Below are 19,319 nucleotides of genomic sequence, written 5' to 3' on the forward strand. Positions count from 1 at the left end.
ATCTGATCCTGTGCTGTGATTTAGCTTCTTGAGTTCGCTTCTTATTGCAGCATGCCTATTCCTACTTATTTATACTATTCAAGACTTCTGTGGGTTGTATTGATTACTGCAGTGTTTCCTGGAATCTTGGCCTTTTATTTTATGCTTTTGTTATATAAAGTTATTCTAAACAATACGGAAAAGAATATTTAAAAAACGTCACAGAAAAAATGCAATAGAACAGAATGACACAGAATTAAACGTGTAACGTTCATCACCTGAGTAGTCGAATTCTGATGCTGTACTGACAAATTCTGCTTGTAGTTATTGAATATCTTCCTTTGATCTTTTATAGCGATAGGATGCTGGTCATCTTCTTGTATCATTATTCTGTTATTTTTAGTCCAAACGTATTTAATATTTAGTCTGAATTAAAGGCTTTAAAAAGTTAGGAGTTGAGAGTAATTCGTTAATAAATACCAGTTTGGCAGGAGTAATGCCAAAAACTTCAGTTGTAAGAATGTCCTAACTTTTTTTTTAGTTTTGTAAACTGTAATTTATCTAAATTTTCTTGTACATCTTACTCTTGAAGCTTTCTTATTCAAATGATAGCAGTCATCTACTCTATTCTCTTCAAAGGAAAGTTTAAAACTGTACTAACTTTACGGACTACTGCCATTACGTCTTCATTTTCTTGTTTGGGTATTTTTCGTAATTTTATACCATTATAACGGGTATATTGATAACATTCTTTAAATAACTGCTTCAGAGAAACTATCATCTTTCTTAAACTTGACATTTTCTTTTTTAAGATAAACTATTTCAACATCATGCTTTTTAAAATGATTAGTTATTTTTATATTCGTAGTATTCAGATCTTTTCTTAATTATAAAGTTTCAGATGTCAAAAGATCTAGCAAATAAACTGAGTGAGCTAGAGGTACTTCCCCACCAAGTATCGCTGGCTTTCTGCCTTCAATAGTCAGTTCTCCCCACCCTCCAGGCTTCTAGCTTTATCACTCATCATATCACAATGTAAAAATAATTAAATAAAAAATTCTACAATATCTTTAATATTTAACTTAATAAAAAAGTATACACTTGAATGATGAAACAAATTAAAGCTCTTTAAAAGACGAACAGAACTAGAATACATTTACACTAAATGCCAGTTTTAAACTAATCAAAAAACAGAGAACACATTAAACATGACCAATTAGTTCAAATACTTGATTGCATTCTCCTGGTTTTCATATATTTAAACTACGCACTTTGATTTAACGAAAGATTAATGTATTGTGACGATAACGTTCTGGTCTGTTTTGACATTTCATTCCCATAACAACCCTTAGTCAATACACAACAGTAACTATACTTTTGCCTAATCATGAACTATTCTAATTGCTGGACAGTTGATTAACTATATTAATGCAATAACTTCATCCAAAATGATACTGCACTAATTATAACTTCTGTTTGTTAAAAAAAATATGTTACAATATTTGTTGTTTATTGTGTTTTTTAGTATGCAAGAAACATTATCCAAATATGAAGAGGGTGTAGTGATTACTAATGAGGTATGCTTAATTAATCTGCTAACTATTGGTATATAAAACAGAGAAGAAGAAAAACATCTTTATTTTTCCCATAGTTTGATCCTACCTTATTAAATGCCGTGAACAAATATTAATACAAAACTATACATTCACAATTATTTAAAATAGAAAAATTATATGAATAATCTAGTGATAAGAGTTATTTTGTGAATAAAAAATATATAGTCTCACACAATTTTAAAGTGCTAAAACTTATCTTTCTTCTCTGTTTTAGAAATGGGTTTTCATTGCTAGATTTTGCTTTCTATCTGAAGAAGGTCAATTTGAATACTATATTGAATATGATAAGGCAAGTATAGTTTATGTTCTTTATGATTTACGCTAATATTTTACTACTCATAATAAATTTTATGTTGAAGTAAAGTGTATGTTAGTTTAAGTAAATATTCTAATGTTATTATTAATTTTTTGATTATTTTTTTTATTTTCATAATAATTATATAACTAGAGCTTTGCACCACAAAATTTGTTACTTTACTACGACAGTGAGCAGCAATGGCCAGCAGTGTATAAATCAAATAAGGCAAGTTTTTCTTTTTAATATTTATGTTTATTAATAAAACGTGGGCATCTATCTTAATCTTAGGCAATAAAGAAATATATTGACAATCATTGGCAATCACTGTTAACATTTTCAAAGGGATCTTTTGAATTTCTGTGGTCTATGCTCTTGAATCAAAATATATTCCTAGTTAAAAACCGTGATTTAGAAAGGAATCTAAGAATCTTCCATCCAGTGATGTCAGCCTTAATAGGTCCTTAAGGCGTTTGGGAGTGCCACTGACTCTCTGGAAAGCTGACAGTTATTCAGATGGTCGCGCGGTCATCGGCGCCTCAAACTTCCAAGAGGGTTTGTGGGAAGAGTTGAGGTTGAAAGAGCTGTGGGTTTAAGAAAAACTGAATAAGGGAATAGTTTGGAATGAAATTTCAGGTAACGGAATTTTGCTTTGGCGAAAACAAAGGGATTTTTAAGTCGCTATGGATGGTGGGGTTTGAGATGTAAAAGGGATCATTGATTATGGTACGCAGAATTTTGGATTGTAAGGATTGAATGCGATTGAGGTTTGTGTATTTGGCAGCACCGTTTAGTTCATAAGTCCATTTTGCAGCTAGTAAACTGTTGTATAGCTGTCTTTTTTTGTAAAGTGAGTTTGGAGCGTGTGTCTATTAGTTTCTTTAACATTCTGTAACTGTGTTTTCTTCATTAAGTATCAAAACGTGGAATCATGAAATTGAAACGTCTCAAACGCCGTTCAATCTGCAGGATAACTAGTAACTGAATGTTTTTCTAGTACTAGGTTTTATATATAATTAATTAATACAATTTTAATTGTAATTAATTTTTTTTATTACTACTATTTTTTAGTCTTGCCAACAAAAGGAAGCAGTGTTAAATAGAAAACTTAACCAAATAATCCCTTTAGTTGAAAATGAATACGGATCAGGTTGTACTGAAAATGAAGAAAATAAAACTGTTACTTTGCGATGTCATCAAGCGCGCAGATTTCATAGCTCTCGTGAACGATGGTGGTTTCTTGCCATAAGTAACTGCAATTCAACTAAGGTAAGATAAAAATGTTTTATTGAACCCTTCAAAAATGCATACTCTCTGCCCTGATATTTACATTTCTCAATTCTACTCTTTTATTTTCTTGCCTTTACTTCTTATTTAATATTTAAAATCTTTCTGTTGATTATTAATTTAGTTCAAAAAGTGCTTTCAGGCTCCTAAATTAACAGATGTTAAAACAGCTTAAATTAAAGAGAAAATTTGTTTCCCTCTTTATTTTTTATCCAACGTATTTAAGAACAAGCAATTTTAGAAATAAAGGCACCATAATTATTAAGCTTACAATTGAAGTTGCCACTTCAGGAAATTGTTCGAAAATCCGTAATATTCCATTCAGTAACTGATTTAATTTAAGATTATTAACTCCTATGCAGTTATTTTTTTGTTTATATATTTTCTTTTAATATTTATAAAAGGTCGCATTATTTGTTTTAAGCGCATCAACATTTGATTTCATTTGAGCTCAGAACGTTTTTCTAGTGCACTGCCGGCCTTCGGACAGTATTCTCTTGTTCCAGACAACACTGTCCATATCCGGAGTAAGCTGTAAAAAGCTAATAGGAAGATAACATATAATAACTGGATTCGAACTTGGGTTCTCCGCATGGAAATCCAGCACGTTAATCACTGAGATAATCCCTTCCCTAATTACTGTTATTATTTTAAAATTTCTTTTATGTTATTTGAATATTAAGTTTTTCATCAGAAATAAATTATTTTTTAGGGTCTCAATATCCGCTACAGATTTTTAATGACAAATGGGCCTCCGGGGGATTATTGGCATGAACATTTTTCTGCTGATGAATTTTGTAAGTTATTTATTACATGAGTATTTAAAAAAAAAAAATTATAAATACATATATTCTTAGCTTCACTAGTAATAAAATATTATTAAATAAATACCTTCACATTTTTCTCAGTTTAAGCAAAAGTTGTAAAAATTTATTCATCCCTAGATTATAATGGTTTAGAATTGCAATTAATTGCATTTAATTAAAAATTAACAATGTTCTTTAAAGAACAAGAAAAAGTATTTTTATCTATTTGTGTTTTTATTTAATAATCTTTTTGTGAAGAATAATGTTTCCTAACAGATTTTCTCTAATTGTAAAATTTATTTCTGAATTTAATTGCAGATATCCTTCCAGTTCTAATGGCTTATTGCATAGTATACATTTTACTTGTACTTGCTGTGATCATGTGTTCTAGTAAGTCATTTAGATTATGATAATTTACATTAATTAAATTTAACATGGTGATAAATACATAGAATTGTTTTAGTGGAACTGAAAGCACGTCAGCTTCTACACTCCACTTACAAACTTTTTGCAATATCTGTTTATCTTCAAGAAGCTGGAATATTTATACAGAGTCTTGCTTACGTTCGTTATGCTGTGGATGGTGTTGGAATACCTAGAATAAGAAATTTAGGTCAGTAAATTCTCCATTCTTTATTTCTAATTTCAGCTTGTACGTTACTTATTGAAGGAAATGATACTGAAGATATTTTAGTGTTTCCATTTGTAGATTCGGAAAATTTGAATGTAAGTTGGAACGCATTTTAGTTAGAATTGTAGAAACAGCAAAAACTTCAAAATAGCTTCATAACTTTTTAAAACAGGCAAAGAAGTATGTCGGACGCAAGGCTTTAGTAATTATCATAACGATAATTTTCATTCATTATGAAATCATGAAATCTGTGAACTTCCGTGAATACCTTTATAGCTATGAACTATGCTTTAAATGGAACAATTTCGTTCAGCTTTGGCAATTGCCAGCAAGAATTGTTCTATTTATTAGTTAGTCTTACGTTGTCCGAGAAACTAAAGAAAAAGTTCAATAACTTGATGGAACAAAATTTCTTCTATAACCACTTTATAGACCAGACTAAGCAACCATTTAACTAAAAATCGCAAAATTTGCGAGAGAAAATTTATTAATTTAAGCGGACTTGAAACTTGAGTGCCGTCAATTTTTAATTCCAAACCCAAGGAATAGTGTTTGCAAGAGAACTGACTGCTGGCTGAAATATTCCTTAAATCAGACCCAATGTGCTTTTAATTGCATTATTTAACAATTATAAATAATTTAAAGAATAATTAATTACACTGCCTATTTAGTAGGAAGTAAATCAGTCCTCCTCAAACATACCTTTCTTGAAGGAAGTGAATTAGTCTCTTTCTCTCAATCCACGTTTAGCGGTTTCGGTTCATAATTTAGTTACAGCTAGGAACATTAATAGCTGCCATAGGAAGCGAAGATCTGCGAATATAAGGTCCGTCAAATTCTAAGACACTGGCGCCCGGAACTTTTTTCAGAAACCGTCACCGGTCAGTGAGCTGTAAGAAGCTCCAAGGAAAAGAAATCCTGTGGGCTAGCAGTCGGATTCGAACCCGCTATCCCACACTGAGCTAATCTCTTCCCTAGTAATTATTATTACTATTAATATTATTTCAAAAAAGCTGTGGTTGTTAGGACTTTATAAATGAATATTACTTTATAATTTTGCGGCTGATGTTTTGTTTTAGGGAGGTTCTGCGAATCGGCCAGCGAAGTTGTATATTTAGTTTTACTTCTACTTCTGGCTAAAGGCTACACCATTACAAGAGGACGCCTACGTTTAGCATCATCAGTGAAACTTACAATATTTATGTGTATATACGTTATTACATACATCACACTTTTTATATACGAGCGCTTGGTAAGAAAGGATAAAATATGTTTATTTTATCATAATTGAAAATAATTTGTTTTGTAAAACAACTATTAAATTAATCGCTATCACTGGTCCGCTATCACTGGTTGCTGACCACTGATGTAGACATCCCTAAAGATAGATTACTTTTAAATATTGGTTATTGGTTTAAAATTTAAAATTTCTCAAGTGAAGACGGAATTCCTTTAAACTGTCAATGTTGCAAACGATAATTATTACCAATTTTAGCTGCTTAGCAAGAATAGTTACATTTTGTATTAAATCTTAAAAAGGAACTTATCTGCAAGGTTTCGACAAATCTAGTAAATTCTTCTTTTTTCAATTCATGAACAAGTTAATATTGTGATTAACCAACACAAAAAGCATTGTTACAAACCATAACCTTTATTAAAATTAATAAATAATATTGATGGCTATATGTTTAGGATTTTATGTCATTTTACTTTCGCAGTTCTTTGATCCAGGCGAAGTTCTTTATCTCTATGAATCTCCAGCTGGGTACGGCTTAATTGGCTTGAGAATTATAGCGTGGTGGATGTTTATTTATTCTACTGTATTTACATTAAAACATTATCCAGAAAAAAATTCTTTTTACTACCCATTCAATTTAATTGGAACAATGTGGTAAGTGACATATCCCTAAATCGTTTATTCTAATGCTGTGAAGATAAAGCGCAGTTCATGATTTAAAGCGTATTGAGAAACACTTTTCGTTTTTTGTAAATGCAATATTAAATGTTTTAGAAACTGTGTTTATTTATTCAGGTTTGTGTCCGGTCCTGCATTTATTTTAGCTGCAAATACTTTGATAGACAAGTGGGTACGGGAAAGTGTGGTTTGTGCAGTACATCATTTTATTGCTCTAGCTGGACATATTCTCTTCTTGGTGGGTGATTTTATTATTTATTAACTGCGAAGTTTGTTAAATATTTTAATTATTTTTTATTCTTAATGATCTTTTTTAATGATTTTAAGAAATCGTTCATAGAGGTTTGAAGAATGAAATATATTTTACATATTTCAGATACTGACTGTGCCCAATAGGGCTAATAAAAATTTTCCTTATCACGTACGGACAACTCAAATAGGTATTATGGAATTGACAAATGGAATGACTGGTAATAATACTTTGGACCAATTCGGCCACCATCCATACGCTCCTGGAGGGCCAATGGTATCTCAATGGCCACATCATGTTCCAGTTGAACTATTTACAATAGCTAGTACTGTCCGTACGGTAAGTATAACACCTACATTATCCCGTCTTATGTAAGCTGTTCAAACAATTCTGACAGCTAACAGCAATAATTTTATTTTCATTTTGCCTTTTTCTCAAAACTTAGTTAATATTTTGAGGCTGAAAATCTTTCTTTTTGGTTAATTTTGAGTAGTCTTGTATCCTTAAATAATAGCACTCGTGCAATTACCATAGTGGAAACAAGATTCTTGTTCAGCCCATTCAAAAATTATTGGAAAAATGATCGTGATATTACCGTTGACCAAGATCTTTTGTCAGCCAATTCTGTTAAAATCTCCTTAACAAAAACTTACAGTTTAAAAAGTTAAGTATAAGGGTTGATTAAACGCCAAAAGGTACACAAATCAGCAAGTACCCAACATTTCATTAATACTTCATTGATATAATTTAAGTAATTTTACTGCATTAACTTTTCCTTCACATTTTTTAGAATTTATTAGATGTCACAGACCCTTATGCTGGCCATTTTCGTCTACAAAATATTTACTCAAGTAGCACACCATTTAACTTAGATTGACTGTAATATCTATTTATCTATAATAATCAAACTATTAATCACAGGTGAAAAAGAAAACGTTATAAAAAATATAAAAAAAATAAGAGGCTAAAAAATTCATAAACTTTTTTTACATCAATGATTTTATGCATTTATTTTTATTTTTAAATAAAAATCATTGTTTTAAGTTCATTCTTCGATTAAAGTAATTGTTATTTTATGTTGTAGTCAAACGTTTGTAATAATAAGTAATAAATAATCTGGCTTTATCGCAAATAATATAGTTTTCTTCAATTACATTCTCAATCTAGGTGTTCTTCCCACAATGTTATATATATGTAATATAAAATAAAGAAAATAAAGATATGCATATTTTTAGGACAGCTAATTATTCCAGTATTTTACCATAAGTAAAATTAGGGGGACTAAATTAAATTACAATTGAGAAATGAATAATTATTGTAGAATAATCTACTTGTTATTAACTGTGTGTGATTTGTACTCACGAATATTTCGGTAAGACGAATTCAAGACTGAAATATTCTTTTAAATCCAAAAATATTGATTCAAATTTAAACAGTAGCCGACTCTTAGTCTTTTTCTACTTTAACATGCATGTATATGTGACTACTCAAAATAAAGGGCATATTAAAGATAAATCAGAAGAATAATTTGGAATAGAGTTAAAATAAAGTACCTATTTAATAACGAAGATATATTATACATTTTATCAAAATTATAACAAAAAAATATAATGAATGAACTGGCCAGCATAAGGGTCTGTGACATCTAATAAATTTTAAAAAATATGAATAAAAATTAATGCGGTAAAATTACTTAAATAATATCAATGAAGTATTAATGAAATGTTGGGTACTTGCTGATTTGTGTACCTTTTGGCGTTTAATCAACCCTTATACTTAACTTTTTAAACTGTAAGTTTTTGTTAAGGAGATTTTTGTACCCTTTGGATAGATTTTTCTTTTTGTCTATTTTGCAAAGTTACATATCTGCTTTACAGATTTTTTTAAAATCAGAATAAGCAATTCTATCATTATAACCTGATAAGGTGTCAAGTCGGAACCGTAACTACCACTGGTGAGATCTTTTTAAAGAATGATTATAGTTGCGGTGCCCAAACCATCCTCAATAACAAAGTTTTTTTGAGAAAACGTTTTGAATAAAATAGGAAGGTATTTGTACTTAAGTAACAAAATTAAACTGCGATTTCAGTACTTTCTTTTAAGAGGAGTAAGAAAAATAAACTGCAATTACAGTATTGCTCCCTAAAAGGCAAAGATTTTGAATCGAACGACAATTCATTGGTGTAAATCGGTTCACTCATTGATAATTTTAACGATTGCAATACTTTCTCTTAGTAGGTGTAAGAGCATGATGGCACTTAACAGCCACGTAGAGGAGCTTTAACCACTTCTTCTTGCTAAATTTTATCAAAATCAGACAAAGCGTTATAGAAATATTAGTATTAATAGTTTTAGAAAGGGCCTTACTTTGGTGAGGCAAACTCCCCTCCTCATGAGGCATAGCGTCGAGACTTTTAAAGTGCAAATCTATACAAAATTTCGATTCGAATGACACTTCATTCATGAAAATCGGTTCACGTGTCAGATAATTTGAAACGATTGCTATACTTCCTCTTAACAAGCGAAAGAGCTGATCGCCGCTTTAATGTTACGTAGGGGAGCCCTAACTTAATCATCCTACCAAATTTTATCATAATCGGGCCAAGATTTACAGAGTAATTAGTAATAATAATTTTTGAGGGGGCCTTACATAAAGGGGGCTAACTCCTCTCCCATTCGATGTACAGCGTCGAGACCCCCAAAAGGCACATCTACATAAAATTCCGAATCGATTGACACCTCATTCATGAAAATCGGTACGCGCGTTTAGGCTGTACGTTGTTTACAAAAAAGGTAACAACAAGAAGAAGAACAACAACAACAACAACAACAACAACAAGAACAAGACCAATTTTTGAAAAAGCCGTTTTTGCTCATTTTCAACAACTTTTTTCTCGAAATCTATTAGATCTGGGTTGATGCAAAAAATTACAGTTATAAAGGAGGGTTTGCCCTATATTTTAAAGAAAATTTGGGAATTTTATCTTTTATACAAAAAGAGAAAAAAAAAATCAAAGTTGGGTGTTTTTCAACGTTACGCTTTTTCGTGCAGTTTTTGACGATCAACCCTTATACAACTGTCCTACCGGACAGTTTTAATATATTTTCTACATATTTTTTCACTCGAAAGAAATTTAGTCAGGCAGTTTTCCGATCTTTTTTGCTTTCTCTTCTAAGCTGAGAAAATATTGTGTGATTTTTCTCTAAGTTTTCTCACCAACTTCTTCATTTTATACTGTATTTTACCTGTTTTTGTGAAGACTTATTCAAGATTATTATTGCCTATACTAATGTTGCCATGGTGATAAAAGTAACTGTTTTGAACAATGGAAGAAAATCTAAATTCCTGCCTCTAATTTCATTTAATTCTCTAATATCTCAATTTTTGCAATCTTTACCTTCAAGAAAGAATAATTTTATTTTTTATTTGATATTTTTCAGATAAATTCTTCCAATCTTGCTATAAACTTGATTCATATGTCATTCCTTTAATATTTCAGGAAACAACGAGAGAAGTAGCACTTCATACAGCCATTCCACTTCACAAAAGAGAGGAATATATATCTGAAAATGCTGTAATAAGACCTGAAGAAATAACTCCCACCCCAACTATGTGTAGAAGTTTAGAGTACATTAATAATAATAATAGTAGTAATAATAATAACAATAATAATAACAATAGTAATAACAATATGAATAATAAAACAACTATTAATACTGTTTCGAACGATTAATTCTTCGATAAATTTGTTATTTTATACGTGACAAAATTCGTCCAACGAAATAGACAAAATAATGCCATGATGAGCTTTAAAGATAATTGTAATATATGTTTATTTAATAAAAATTCTGGTTGTAGCAAGACATTTAGCTTAATACTTCAAAAAAATAAATAAAGAAAGAAAAATAAACGCCAAGTGCTCCTTTTAAGAACTAAATAAAATTCTTAATTACTAGAATAGCCATTTGGTTAAACATGTACTGTGATTGTGGTTTAAAGAAATATTACTTCTTGTTATTTACAATGCTTGATTACTACCAAAAATTAAATAATCACGTTTGAGTCAATTAAGCATAAGGAATAGAATCTGTCTTAGAGACTAAAAGGAGGATTTATTTGCTTCTATGAAAGATGGATAAGAAGGATTGAAGTTAGACTAAAACCCCTGAGGAGGAGAGAAATACAGATTGGATAAAAAAAATATCTGGGATATTACTTAACGTAGACCTTAAGTGAGATTATTAGGCTGTTGGATAATGTCTGGTACAATTTCAAAAGTTAACAATTTTATATTTAGGTAAAGCAATTTTTATATAATGTAGTATTTTTAATAAATTTATCAATTCATTTTTTTTTTAATTTTATGTTTCCCTTCATTAAGAGATAAGCATATTTAGACCAGCCAAGAGAGATAAGATCATTGGGTATCAATTTCGGCAAAAATAATTTTTTTATTTTTAAAACCTGTGAGAATGGATTACAATCAAAAGTCAACTTGAAAAAGAAGAATTACAATCGTAACTTAAATGATGATTTTTTTTTTTTTAATTAGTGTTTAGAAACTACCTGCCAAATCTACAGGAAAATATTTGATCAAAAAAAACCTTTTCAATGCAACCAATTTGTGAAATGTTTCCCAAAAAACTTACGATAAAAGGAATTGATGTTAGCACAAAAAATTACCATATTTTGAACATTTGGTCATGGTGAAAAATTAATTTAATTTCTCCCGGAAGATATAATCCTTAATAATCCAAAACTATATCCTGCTAGAAGTTTGAAAGGTAAAGTTCTAAATAAAGATATGAGGTGTTTTAAAAACGATCATGGTCTTATAATTTTAATTGGCTGCTTTGAAGGAGAGTGAATTTACTTTTTTAGTTCTCATCGGTATGAGTATCTGTTTAATAATTTAAGGCTTGCTGACATTAGCTTTTCTTCAAAATGAGAGAAGAATTATTTTACTCAAGTTATAGACCTTGGTTAGGAAAAGATGTAGACTAAGAAAAATGTTCCCCGTGCTCTTGTAATCGTGAGGATTTATTCCACTTTTTTTGAAGAGTTCTACTTCTAGTTGAGCTTCGGTTTCTCCACCTAGGTAAGTGTTTTCTGTCAAGAGCAGAAATTATGAAATTGGATTCGATTTAGTTACGGATCTAAGTTAGTTATATGTTTATTAAATTATATATTACCCATAAATATAGCCGGTAAATATTTATTTATTTCCTTTACAAATCCTCACAATTTAAAATGTTAATTATAAGGATTGATTAAAAGACAACAAATCACCAAGTATCCAACATACCATTGATACCTCAATTCGTACCCTCAGTCAGTTTTTAATTTCCAATTTTATCCAAATTTTATATCAATTGATGTCTTAAGTAATTATTCGGGATTAAACATTCATTAATATTATTTAGAATGAATTAGATATCACAGACCATCAAGCTTTTCTTTGTTTTTTTATTTTTAACTGCATTTTTTTATTTTATTTGAGTTGAGCATTATTTATAATTAATTTTTCTTTTTATTATGATTCGTTTTCTAATTTACTTTTATTAATTAAAAAAAGATTGCTTATATTGCTTTTTGATACCGCTCTTTAATACCGTACTTTTTAATTTATTGTGTTTGCTTTATTTAATAAAGTATATTATTATTACTATTATTTCAGCTCATACGATAGTTTATTTGAGTTTCATTAAAAGCAGGTTATTTGGATTTTTTTGGAACCAATTATCACTAAAATAAATAAATAAAGTAGAATAAAACCAATAGTTAAAGAGCAGCAAAAACCGGGCCTTATGCTCTGCATAATCTACTATGCTATGCTATAATGATGCTGATTGCAAAAAACTTAGAGTGAGCTTGGATTTGGCGTGTTTCAAAAGTGATACCTTTTACCAGTTTAGTCAATATAGTGTTAAAATATAGCAATACAGTTTCGCGTCTGTAACTTCTATTGGCCGGTATAATTATATTAAGAATTTAATTATTAAAAAAAGCAAAGCGACAAGCGAGCTTGTAGCTGAGCATTCATGTTAAGGAGAGATGAAGACAGTAAGTTTCTGTAAAATTGGGAAAAGTACCTGCGTGAACAATAACGAATTTCTCCTGCCACTACCGAACAAACTTCCTCCTTAAGATTTAAGGCCAGAATTAGGCATCAATTCTTCCTTTTTGGATCAGCCATGTTCGTTCGATAACAATCTTTTAAGTGTATTGTCGTTTTTTATTAATAGCTTTTTAACAGGCAGCGAACCATACGACGAAATGAACTGCGACTCAAATATTTGTTCAGTTACATACGAACGTAAATCGTTTTTGATTTTTAACTTTTTGTCTTTTGTTTTAGATTTTCGGCCTAACAGTCTTCATAATTTTCTTTAAATATACACTTTTAAAAAAACTCTATATGCTTAAATCTACTTTTTAGTTTGTCAGATTTTTTCCCCACGAAAATTATTTCTGTTTGAAACTTGTTCGTTTTTCTTCAGCAAATTTAAAACACTGAATGTATCACATAATTAGAATGTACATCGCCTATATAAGTGATGTAAAAAGTTTTTGTGTGATAAAAATAAGTGAATTAGTATTGTAAGACCTGACTTCACATAACGCTTTTCTTTTTTTTTAATATTAAACCAAGTCTCTAAAGATTCTTTTTTGATTTTTCAATTTTGCTTTTAGATGCATTAATTAATAAGAAAAGAGGTAATTGCAGAGGTTTAATTAATCAGCAATTGAAAATACATGTGTTTGAATATATATTACAATAAAACGATAAACAATAAAAAGCTGATATGAATGGAATACATCTTCATCTATAACAATTTAGCAGTGAAAATTTTAAACAACAATTAAGAAAACAAATTCTGTACAATAATTTTTTTTTTTTTTGCTACCTATTTGAAAAAGTGACAAAGACCAATAATTTGTCTGTTGTACTCAGAGTAACTCGGTTACTTTTGCCTTAAGGTATATCTAATTAATTATTTACATAACAGTTGGAGTAAAATATTATTTTATGGGAGAAAATGAACGTAAAAAAGATAAGAAAAGTTAACCTAGTTATCGAATACGTATTTAGTTAAACCCTATATTGTTACAAATCCTAATTTAATATACATAAACCAAGTAAATGATGTAAATATATAAGAGAGTATGATGTCAATATCAGCCAAGTCATTTCTGAAGATGTATTGATTTAATACCAAGTAAACGACAAAAAACCGAGTTTTACCGTACAACAGTTTTTTTTCCAATTTATTTTAACACAGAAAGCACACTTTTTTTAAATAACATTAAGTGCTATAAGAAAACACAATTTGTAAATATTCTGCAGTTAATTTGAACCCTGTGTTCTTTTTTACTAGTTTAAGATAAAAATTAAATAGCAAACAAAAATAAAATAATAAAAAAAACAACCGACCCTCTGTTCAGCAGACTTTTTTACATATTATTTTTTTCCTCTTGTATCTTATACTATTTACAAAAATAAACTCTCATTTTGAATAAGGTTTCATTACTTATTTTTAATCAAACAAGAATAATTATTACAACCCTAAAATAAATTTAAATACCCACCAACACATTATTTTACTCATTTCTCATGCAAATGGATACAAATTAGTTTCAATTACTTTGCAAAAATGAGTATTTCTTTTTATACAACTAAAAAAAAAAAAAAAAAATTGAGTGGGTATTTTTTAGTTAGGGCTGTACATTTCAAATTAAGTCGAATATTGTTACAAAATTAAAATAACCAAATTGAAAACATAATTTTAATTATAAACATCATGTTACAAAGAAAGCCCAATAGTATTTTACTTTCTATTTTAAATTTTTTTCCTTCTTTTTTAAATAGAGTTATGAAAATGAGGTCAAAATAAAAAAACGTGATTCTAACCTTTGTTGATTTATTTTACTTAAGTCGATTTGCTTTAATAACTATCAATTTCGGAAGATTCACTAAAAATAAAAATAAATAAAAAGTTAAACCCGCCCTCGTTAACTGATGGAAAACTAATCCATGGACGGATATTTAACACTGTATCAATTTGGATTTTAATCCTTTTCATTGTTTATTTTTTAATTGTATTTAATTACTTTTTTAAACAGAATGACTAGGTTAGAATCAGACTTAATTACAAAATAATAGTTGCGAATTTTTTGAAATATTGTGCATAAAACTTTATTTTTTGAACACCGAATATAGTTTACAAATGATTTCTTTCTGTTTTAATAAGTAAAAAAAAATTAACTAGACTATGTTATTTACACGTGTTATTTTCTCACAGTGTTATTATTAAGTAAAGATTATTAATAATCCTTGGCAAGAAAGAATGTTGAAACTTTTTTCACATGTTTTATTTCTAAAAAGGATATTTAAAGGGGGCAAATATGCTGCATTAAATTTAATTCACATTAAGATTTGTTTAAAAATAAGGTAAAAAATAAAACCTTAAAAAATCACAAGTCAAAAAGATAATGGCGAATTAGCCGATGGATCGCTACATTCATAGTTATTCATTTGGATCTTAAACAAATTACATATAACATGACTACGAGGGCCAACATTGATTTTAATGCCTGAATCCTTAGCGCCGAAAATCTTCCTCTTCTAAACATAGTCAGCTTTTTTCTATGGAATACATAATTCTTTCTTTTTTATTTCAATGTTTGTGGAAATAATTTTGATTAATTAATTTTTGTTTAACTTGGATCCACTTTTTAAACAGATTCGCCATCACTATTATAAAATCCATATCACAAATGTTTATTAATGTAGTTTATTAGTAGACGAAAATAAATAAATGAGTATATACAATATTATATATAAGAAAAGATTTTTTTAATTTTTTAAGAAAGTTGTTACAAACTAGAAATCAAATTACTAGAAATTCAATGCTCACAAATTGCCATTTTTGAATTTTACATTGCAGTTGGAACTTAATTCAAAAATATTTTTAGTTTTTATTCTATGTTGACCTTTAATAAAATATCTCAATTTATGAAGTGAGCATAAGACTAAGTTATAAAGTAAATTTTGCTTGCTTAAATTAGAATTTTAACATCTATTTATATGTACGTGTTTCACTAGGATTACTTTTTTTTGCTTATATCTTTTTTTTCTAAATAGCAGTTCTCTAAGTCTTGCCAATAAAATATAGCCAATACTTACTTTTTTTCTTTCTTTCTCTTTCTTAAAAACCGGTCTAACTGGTGATAACAAAACCTGTGCAATTGTAGAGAAATTATGGAGGTGATTGCCCTCTTATGTTTACTACAAATAAAACAATGAATTCCCAATTCAATTTAATTTGATAAAATTAAAATAGGAGAGAAGATTTTAACTATTTTAAAACAGAAAAAAATTATTAATGTAACAGATTAAAACTAGCTAAACATATTATTTAGTGAAGCAATTCCCACTCCGAAGGTATCATTTGTAATGAAATAGCATTTCATATTGTAAAGACCGAATAACTTTAAAAGTTTTCAAATTAAATGTTGGTGATGTAATCTGAATTTCTTTTCAAGGCAGTTTTAACCAAAACAAAGAAGACTAATTCCCACTTGGTTAAAATATTGAACACAACAATGATGAGCGATTATGCTTTATTTAATTTAAAAAAAAAAATCAAGGTAAGAGATGAAATATAAATGTATATTAATTTTTGTTTGTAGGTCTATACACCTCTCTTTTTGTTTTTTTTAATAATAGTATAAGATATATTAGATCGCGATTAGAGATACTGGATTAGAAATGAGTTTTTAGTTCTTTTTGTTAATTTTTTTTTATTTTTTACTTTTTAATATTTATCTAAAATATTTTGTAGAATAATAGTACGCTTTTAAACTGGAATGTTATTTACTAACTACATTTAAGAAAAATAAAGTTATATGTTATATTATTAATTTTTTTTTTTTTACAAATATATTATTTGAATTAATCCTAAAAACAAAAACAAATTAAACAAAAGAACATAAACGGTTTAGAAATCAGAATAATTTTGAGCGAAAAGTTATATTTTCTTTACAATTAATTTATTATTATTATTATTTTGTTTGGTGCATACTTCGGTTAAAGTTTTTTAAATACGAAATCAAAAAAAAAATCAAGTTGTTATATAACTTTTAAATTACTATTTTGTAAGTTGCAAGAGTAATTATTACAGTTGATATTTACAACAATTCATATTTAATTTCTTAACAGACATAACTTTTAGAAGCTTGAGTTTTGAAACAGTAAAGGAAACAAATATTTTCGTCTAAATTTCAAAATATATTAGATGACAATACTTCTTACCTACCGGGTGATGCACTCATTACATGAGTTGTGAGCTACAGCAGTGCTCAGCTCAGTAACTAAGACTTCTGGGCAGAAAACCTAAGGACTATTTTTAGTCCGGGAGATATTCTCTGGATTTGTAAAACTAACAGTTATGGAAAATGGCTTTACTGAAGAGAAGTAACTCCAAAGTGAACAATATCACTCGAAAAGTCATTTGTTTACCCCGGGTTAGAATTTTAAGTAATACAATTTAGAGTAGATTGCCAAAAATTATGTCAAATTTAAAACCAAAACAATTATGGATCTTTATTGTGCTGGACCTTACATATTGTGATAATTCTTCTTAGGAAAGATTTGCTAATTCGTGTATTCGAACTCTAAAGAACTCATCTAAAGTAATAAACATATTAAAAATAAAAGGATAAAATAACGGTTGGGGCCTATGAATACCAAAAATGAAAGATAACTTCATAATCTTGAGGCAATCTTAAAAGGACCACAACACTAATTAAAATTAGAAGAAGTTATAAGGATAATAAATTATCATAAATATCAACTACTACTCCTTAATTTTTATAAAATAGTAATTACAAATACAATCTGAAGCTATTATGGCCACAAGATAATTTGTTTTGTAGTAAATAAAAGCAAAATTCGAAAATTTAATTCGAAAATAAAATTATAAATCTTTTATGTTCTAGCTTTTTACAAGAAATTATTATCTAACCAATTTCTTTTTCAATATCTAAACTATAGGATATTATACTTCTTCATTTTTATTTATTTATTATTTAATTTATATATTTATTTATATATTTATATATAGACAAATATAATACACAATAAAAATAGCATTATTAAACATTAATGAATATTAAATTTTAAAATATAAAGTACTATAAAACAGAGATATATATGTATGTAATCTTTTAGACATGATACAATTTTCTTGCTTTTTAATTATTATTACTATTACATAATTTTTCTCATAATCGTCCTCATTTTTCTTTATTATCGAATATTTTGCAGACTGGATGCTATAATTGCTTATTTTAATAATAATAATAATAATTGTACTAAATATAATAGCACTTACACATCTTTTGTCCAATTTTGGTTTTTGTACACTGAAAGCAATATAATTTTTTGCTTGTATTGGTTTAATCACAAAAAAAAAATTACATAAACTAAAGATCACAATTAATAATAAATAATTGTGTGCGCAATTTGTGTATGAGTTCTTTGTATTTTTATTTATGCACCATTATAATAAAATTCCCCCCTTCTAAATTGAAATAAGTTTTTTTTTATTTTATTTTATTTACATGTGAATATAATACTTACACACCTTCACAGTTGACACGCATTTATAAATTCATTGCCTACCTACTAAAATATTGAAACTGTTGTACATCAAATATAGATTATATATAATTATCTGCTTTTAATTTTTTTAATGTTAAATTCTTGTCAGTTATTTTACTTTTTTGTTTATTTTTTTTTTGTTTACTATTTTTAATTTTTGTTTTGTTTTGTTTATTTTACGAGGTAGACAATTTGTAAAAGCAACGAAATGGTCACCATCAAGAATAAACATATTAATCTGCATCTACGTTCTCCCTATAATATTAATAAATGTCATCACCGCTGTGAATTATGATATAATACGCATAAAATTATAAAAGTAACTATAATTGGAAGATAACGTAGATTATTTTGTGAAGCACCACTTGTTTCGTTACATTTTCCTGAAACATTGGATAAATCAAATTAGAATGAAAGGTGAAAACAAATGTTAAAAAAAAATTAATTTGAATAAATATTAGTGGTTAGTTCAGTTAACGAGGACCAAGTAGGATGATGAGCTAGCCTTGCTGGTGTTGACTTTTCTTTATCGATGAAGCCGAGGTACACATCAACTGCTTTTGAAGGGCTTATTTTATTGCATTTTATAGTATCAGAAAAGAAATATTAAACCATTTATGGAGGAAAATAATTATCTAAGCATTCCTTAGAGGAAATTGGATTAGCCATTTCAGGGATCTCAGGCACTCCAGTATAACAACAATACTGACACCCCTAATACTAAAAAAATATGTTCAAAAGGTTAGGTGAAGCAAACTCTAGTTTAGCCAATTCGAAGTGATTTGCGCCGAATAATGTTTTACAATGAAGTAACTGTGCCCCGAGCACAAGCCATCCTAAGCACCAAGTGCCCCGAGATAGATCCACTGGAAAT

The 19,319-nt window shown here is 28.4% G+C and overlaps 2 protein-coding genes across 5 annotated transcripts in view; one reads left to right on the forward strand and one right to left on the reverse strand.

Annotated features, from left to right (window-relative positions):
• Positions 1-682: 682 nt before the first annotated feature.
• On the forward strand, positions 683-11,127 carry LOC141451016 (transmembrane protein 145-like). 2 transcript variants are annotated; one of them, XM_074122027.1, is made up of 13 exons: positions 683-1,014; positions 1,505-1,556; positions 1,810-1,884; positions 2,044-2,118; positions 2,962-3,159; positions 3,890-3,974; positions 4,302-4,373; positions 4,447-4,596; positions 5,694-5,866; positions 6,333-6,505; positions 6,647-6,767; positions 6,906-7,118; positions 10,280-11,127. In XM_074122027.1, exons 2-13 carry the CDS (start codon positions 1,506-1,508, stop codon positions 10,511-10,513), a joined length of 1,620 nt encoding a protein of 539 aa, XP_073978128.1. In that variant the 5' UTR covers positions 683-1,014; position 1,505; the 3' UTR covers positions 10,514-11,127. The 2 variants fall into 2 exon arrangements, with proteins under 2 accessions (XP_073978128.1, XP_073978127.1); XM_074122026.1 differs by lacking the exon at positions 683-1,014 and having other exon boundaries at positions 1,040-1,556.
• A 2,399-nt stretch (positions 11,128-13,526) lies between these two features.
• Positions 13,527-19,319, reverse strand: part of LOC141451015 (uncharacterized) — a 1,067,280-nt gene continuing 1,061,487 nt past the window's right edge. For all 3 annotated transcript variants that reach the window (XM_074122023.1, XM_074122025.1, XM_074122024.1), the window contains one exon: positions 13,527-18,828. In XM_074122023.1, the coding sequence (XP_073978124.1) occupies positions 18,722-18,828 (107 nt within the window). In that variant the 3' untranslated portion in view covers positions 13,527-18,721. The remainder of the gene's footprint in view (positions 18,829-19,319) is intronic.

Source organism: Rhodnius prolixus, unplaced genomic scaffold (genome assembly GCF_049639745.1).
Source record: "Rhodnius prolixus isolate KJV_2025 unplaced genomic scaffold, Rpr scaffold_8, whole genome shotgun sequence".
In the NCBI taxonomy this organism is placed as follows: domain Eukaryota; kingdom Metazoa; phylum Arthropoda; class Insecta; order Hemiptera; family Reduviidae; genus Rhodnius; species Rhodnius prolixus.